Here is a 6,754-nt window from a genome sequence, read left to right as displayed (position 1 = left end):
TATATATTAAGTACTTACTTACTTTACTTTTACTTCCTCTGTTGTCGTTAAGCGTTGAGGGGAGATGCAGTTTTCTATGGTAGGCCAGCTCCGCAGCTCTTTCAGTTGTGATGTTATGTTTTCTCAGGGTTTCCTTAACACCCTAGATCCACATTTTGCGTGACCTTCCTCTTCCTTTATAGCCTGAGTGCTTGGTGTTGTAGGCTCTTGAGGCTGGCTGGTCAGGTGACATTCGTAACAGGTGGCCAAACCACTTTATTCTCTGTCTTTCTATGTAACGCAGGCAGGACTCAATGCCGTTAGCTCCTCTTACTTCTTCATTTCTCTGCCTGTCTCGTCTTGTGATGTTAAGGGTTCTGCGGAGACATTAATTCGTTTTGCATGCGGTGATTTTGCTTTCATGGATTTTTCATGTTTTTATTAAGTATTGCAGTATTACTCAAAATTAAATACACATTAAATAAAAGGTTTCCCTTCCTAGACTTTGTGTCATTTGTTATTTCAAACATTTTGTTCCAGTCTGTGGGAGAGCCACTGGGAAGAACAGAAAAACAATAAACTATATGTTATAAAACCCAAACTGGAACAGCGAAATCCTTCGGACCTCTCCAGAAGAGACGAAGTCATTTTTACTCGATTGCGCATCGGACACACGGCCCTGACCCCCAAATACCTCCTACAGGGAGATGAGAAGCCGTTCTGTGTCGGGTGCGACACAGATTTTACAGTTAGACACATCTTAACAGAATGTCTAGACTTTGAAGAGATCCGAAGGAAATATTATAAATGAAAGAAATTGCAAGACATTTTTTCCGTCCTTGGTCCCAACAGAATTTTGAATTTTATGAAGGCCATGGGCCTTTATGGTAAAGTATAAAATGTAACAATATTGTTAGAAATTTTAATTGTTATTTATAAGAGTTGTTTTAAATTGACAAAATATATATTTACACCGAATTTTAATATTTTATCATTTTAAAGTCTAATAGTCGATCAACCGTGCACTGAACTGTTGCGAATGCAACCAACTTGTGTTTCGCGCGCTCATATGACCTTATGCAGTTGCGAGCGCCGTAAAACTCTATACCAAACAAACAATATTTTGTTAGAGCGAGGTTTTCATTCACTCAAGTGGAGAGACTGAGACTGTGCCTGTCTATGATCCTTTCAACTCAAAAATCTTCCTCCTTTTGCTGGGGAAAGAGTGTAAACGTCAAGTTCAAAAGAATTATTTGAGGATGCTTTAAAAAAGTCTTATTAGAGGTTTTACGGCGCTCGCTACTGCATAAGGTCATATGAGCGCCAGAAGATTAGAGGTGTTACAAGAGAGTTTAAAAAAAAAAAAGAAGGGGAGATAAGGATGATAGATGGTTTATAGGAAAGAAGAAGCAAACCACACCAGAGAACCCGCCAACCACCCACATTGATGCTTGTAGCCATCAGAAGAAAGGTAAAAGTAAAAGAAAATATAGAGCTATTTTTGAGGTGCCTTGATAGTCGAAGCAGACTTTGTGCTTTTGAAGCTAGAGAGGTGAGCAGAGTAAGTCTGATTCCCTGTAAAGACTTATCTGTTGACACCCACCCCTTGGCGCTCATATGACCTTATGCAGTTGTGAGCGCCATAAAACCCTCTACTATAAAAAAAAAAATTGGTAAAATAAATTTGAAGTTAAAAAAATGGAGTTTCACAATAAGGTCAAACTTTCTCGAAAGCAATCCTTTGAATTATATCTTGATAATGACTCCGAAGTTTTAGTTTAGTTTTAGTAGAGGTTTTACGGCGCTCGCAACTGCAAAAGGTCATATTATGAGCGCCAGAAGATTAGATGTGTTAAAAGAGAGTAACAAACATAAAAAAGGAGAAGGGGAAGAAAAGGACGATAGATGTTTGATAGGAAAGAAGTAACAAACCACATCCGAGCACCCGCCAACGACCCACTGACTCAGAATATAATCTTACAATTTTGATAGAGCAGAAAAAAAAAACATTTGGTTTCTAACGTCATGGTCACAGTAACTTAAAACGACCAAAAACGTCAAACAGAGCTTTGAACATCTTAGGTAGTGCAGTGCAAACAAGGATGTTACATGATAGTCTCTAAAAAGCTCACTTTCAATGCTTGCCACGTGGGTGGTTGACGGGTGCTCCAGTGTGGTTTGCTTCTTCTTTCCTATCAAACATCTATCGTCCTTATCTCCCCTCCTTCTTTTTTATGTTTGTTACTCTCTTGTATCACCTCTAATCTTCGGCACTTACATGACCTTATTGAGTTGCAAGGACTGTAAAAAACGTACTAAAAGTAAATGCTAGCCACAGACGCCATTTTTTTACCCTGACAACAATAAAATAATAATGCCCTCCAAAAGTCTGTAATGAAGAAAAGTAAAAAAGCAAACAAACAAATTGCGATAAAATAACAAGGAATTTAATCATCCAATTGTTCCTGACAACCGTGTGATGTGAAGGGTCACGCTGGCAGTACATCACAGACACACGCAGCAGGAAACAGCATTTGACAAAATCAAACAATCATTCAGAATTCGATGGACAATGGTACATGTATTAATGAATTATTCTAAAGAATCAACAAAGTTTCTACAAGAGGTATGTTAATAACTATTCATTACCATAAATACTTTTGCTTGTAGTTTGTAATTAGTTTCTTGAAAAATTTTTATTTACAAATTAAGATGTTCATTACCAGGAAATATGCTAATTCGATGAGAAACCACATTGCGATTGATCTAGAGTTCAGATCTATCATGTATGTGTCAAACAACAACACACCGAACATCTTAACCTAGCTGTCCCCGCGGTCTAAAGCACCCTGTATAATTTAGCAAAATGTTATCATTTTGGGCATAATTTCTGATTATTTTCCTTTATCATTCTTTGTCAAAATTAACAGAATCGCATAATTTCACATTTTTGGGCTCAGTTTGCATATAATTTCAGACTTTTTTTTGCATAACACCGCGGGGACAAAACTAACCCCTTCAATGCCATATGAAGGTAGCGGGTACATCATGGAATTCCTTGCACAATCAATGTGTATTCATCCGTTGATGAACTGGTACCAGGGAATGCAAAACGCGTTCTGTGAAAAGGACAAAGGCCTCAAACACTTATCAACCCACCTAACTGAAAATGTCAAAAGCCTTTGGAATATAATGGGGAACTGACTGAACACTAAATAATTGAACTAATGTTTCAAAAGAATGACCAAAATCAAAGATGGAAAGTGAAAAGATTTAAATTATCAATGAGGCCAGCTTCGAAAGTAATAATGAAACAGTTTGTCGTAAACTCTCAAAACTGGTGAAGCGACTGAGTGAACAGACTTTGGGAGAAAGCTTCTCACAGCCACAAAAGAAAGCTGAATCAATGAATGAGAAAATGTTTCTGTACTGGTTAGTACAATGACTGATGATGACCTTTCAACTAAACTTTCACCAACGCACAGCAGTTCTAAAATAAATCTGTTCTAAATATGTCATATTTTGCCAGAATTGTCAAATGAATCTAACTCTCAACAGCATTCACTAAACATTAACAACGATGAAAGGATGATACCAGATAACAGTTCCACCACGGTACAACACATTAGATTTAGACAATATATGGCAACAATATAAATTAGAGATGTATTGAGGTCTTCAAAAAAAACAACAACAACAAACAAATAAAAATAGAAAAGGAGAAAAAAACCACCAACAGCTTTCATTGAAAAACAAACTTTAGAAAACTTGAAGCAAAACTGAACCTGAAGAAAGTGAAAGTGAAGGAATTTACAACCTCTATCATCAGCACCCAGAAACCTCATCTCCAATTTTGATTTATGCATTCGTTTCAATCCTGCTATCTGCTTTTTTCTTTGTGTGTCTGCTTGTATCTGAAAACAATTCAGCATTTGGATGAAAAGATAAGCAGCATGAGAGGAAAAACATATACCATAAGGGTTCTGCACTGACTGGTGTGGATGGTAATAATAATAACAGATAGCATTTGTATAGCGCAAATCCCCGCTCAACAGCAAGCTCCATGCGCTTCACAATCTATACTGTTACCCCAGCAGACCTGAAAGCATTCTAAAACAAACTCAACTTCCTGGGAAGCATACAGTGCAAGCGGCCATTTATAGGCGCTAAAGCACTAACATACTGACAAGATCTTTCGCTGTCTATGGCCGGGTACCCATTTCCATCTAGGTGAAGTAAGGAAAATTTGTGCAAAGTGCTTTTCCCAAGGACACAGCGTCAGGCCCGCGACTCGAACCCCCGACTCCGTAAACCTCACTTTTTTTCTTTGTTTCACGCTTAGACGAATCGTTTTTGAAAACAGTGAAGATAACTCATCATACACATGTGCACACAAAATGCAAAGTATTTTTTTTTAATGCCTTGAAAGCACACAAGCACAATCATAACTATAGTTACCGGTATACACATATAGGTGTACTGTTAACCTCCAAACCCATAATCTCAGAACCAAAACAGCTGGTAAGAAATAATACACTGTACACAACCCCATGAATCTGCGGGTGAAAAGTTGCCACAGGAATGGAACACGTCCCAGCGCAAACAGAAACACACCAACAGACATACACTTTTCTTCCTCAACCCATCATTTTCTCCTTACCAGCAGCCCACTCACACTAGGCACACACCCAACTGAGAAATATTCCGCCAGCAAGCTTTTCAACTGCACTAATCTCAGAAACAAAAATTCTTCAGGAGAGATATTCTCTTAACTCTTTATCGCCGAGGGGGTTAAACCCACTTCGCCACGGCCCTTTTTTGGCACTAAATTTAAAAACTAGAAAAAAACGTCACTAAATGGGTCATTCAATCGAAACTAGCCAACCTATTATGACAGTACTTCATCTAATGAAAGAATATCAGGTAAAAGAAACCTGTTTGCCGAAAAGTAATTTGATGTTGAAGTCGTCATAAAGGAATGTGCCCGAGCCGCTGTCAGTGGCTCACCGGCACAGCAGTTCCAACGGCGAGCTGCTGAGAATGGCTTGCCGGAGATAAAGAGTTAATTAAATAATTATATAGGCTCCCAATACTAAGTATCTTTTCTTGCTTTCTTTTTAACATTTAAAATTTGAATTTTGACAAAATATTTCTCGACTCAACAATATGCAGCTGCCACAACAACTAAGAAACTACTACGAAAAAAAAAGTTTCAATTTTGGGCTTTATACATCTGAATACCTGGTAAGCCATTTCTGCTTGTTCAGCGTTATTGACATCTTTTTGTCTAACTCACACTCGTCAAATGGCAGGACACACCCTTACTTCTCTTCCTTGATTCCAAATGTATTGACTACCCGTACATCTCTCCAGGGGGGGGGGGGGGGGGCACATCAAGAAAGTCAAGATCTGAAGGGACGGAAGTTGTAGGCCTACTTGGGCAGTTCACTTCCCCTATGTCTACCGCAGTTGCAAAGCTATTCTGATTCTATTTATACTACTTCAAAATCATCGGTCAAAACACAAAAGATTGGACGACTATATATATATACTGTACTTGGTTATAATAAAAAATAGAGACAAATGTAACAGACCTATGTCCTTTTCTCTCATTAAAAACACAAAGACACACAAACTCATTTACACCAAATCACAGACACACACTCACTCAGTCACTCACACCAAATCACACACACTCACACATACAAGAACTCACATACGCACGCACATTAGCACACACACACAAAAAAACATTTTTAAATAGACTACTTTCACACTAATTTCATTACACTTTTTCCTTCCTCACAACTTCTAAAGACACATTTCATACAGACATTTATCCCAGCATCAAAACATCAATAAATATTTTCTTTAAAAAACCGCAGTACGACCCACACCCTCAGACATTAAAATTCATCATGCAGCGGGCCGTCCTCATCATCGTCTGACGAGGCAGCCGTCCCAGATTTCGTTTCCGTGGGTTTGACGTAGATCCCCTCAGCCGCCTGCCAGTAGTTGAGATCGTTGGCCGATGGGTAGGCGCTGATCTCCCTTTGCCCGTGGATGGGGCGTCCGTACGTGTCTCCGCTCACATGTAGAAAGCTGAAGAGGGGAAACAGAACAGTACAACTTTGTAGTTTCTCTAGTTGGTTTTAGTAAGAGTTTTACGGCACTTGCAACACGATAAGGTCATATAAGTGCTGAAAATTTGAGGTGTTACAAGAGAGTAACAAACACGAAAAAGAAGGAGGGGAGATAAAGACGATAGATGTTTGATAGGAAAGAAGAAGCAAACCACACCAGAGCACCCGCAAACCACCCACAATTTCTCTTGACGTCTCCAGAAGTCTTAGTTAAAAATGTTATAACTTCAGGAAGAAAGCCAAAGAGAAAAACAGAACACAATAACTTTGACTCACTTGAGCCTATTCCTGTGTATGTTTACGGAATGCGCTTTATCGATCGATATCTCCGGTGCTTTTCGGTTCCAAACTACGGGAAACAGCGAGCCATCAGTTGTTTCGTTTCGTTAAAAATTTGGTGAAGTTATGTGCGATACTTTTTTAGCTGTAACGGACTAAGTCAGTCACCGCTGAAGTGCGATAGATGATTTTATTACAAATTGGGAGAAAAAAAATATGCGTAATCCTGAAATATTGCCATTTTAAAATATTGATAAAATAAAAAATAAGCGGACAAATTAGACGCAGTTTTCTTTTTCTGCGAGATCATTTCTTTCTTTCTTTTGTTGCATTTTAAAAATTATGAATAGCTT

The 6,754-nt window shown here is 38.5% G+C and overlaps 1 protein-coding gene across 1 annotated transcript in view; it reads right to left on the bottom strand.

Moving 5' to 3' along the window:
- Positions 1-5,085: 5,085 nt before the first annotated feature.
- LOC101861859 (stromal cell-derived factor 2) overlaps positions 5,086-6,754 on the bottom strand; it is a 9,518-nt gene continuing 7,849 nt past the window's right edge. Inside the window, exon 6 of the mRNA XM_005111707.3 lies at positions 5,086-6,081. Coding sequence (XP_005111764.1) covers positions 5,886-6,081 — 196 coding nt within the window. The 3' untranslated portion in view covers positions 5,086-5,885. The remainder of the gene's footprint in view (positions 6,082-6,754) is intronic.

Source organism: Aplysia californica, unplaced genomic scaffold (assembly GCF_000002075.1).
Source record: "Aplysia californica isolate F4 #8 unplaced genomic scaffold, AplCal3.0 scaffold01106, whole genome shotgun sequence".
In the NCBI taxonomy this organism is placed as follows: Eukaryota; Metazoa; Mollusca; class Gastropoda; order Aplysiida; family Aplysiidae; genus Aplysia; species Aplysia californica.
This window is presented reverse-complemented; position numbering and strand designations above follow the sequence as displayed.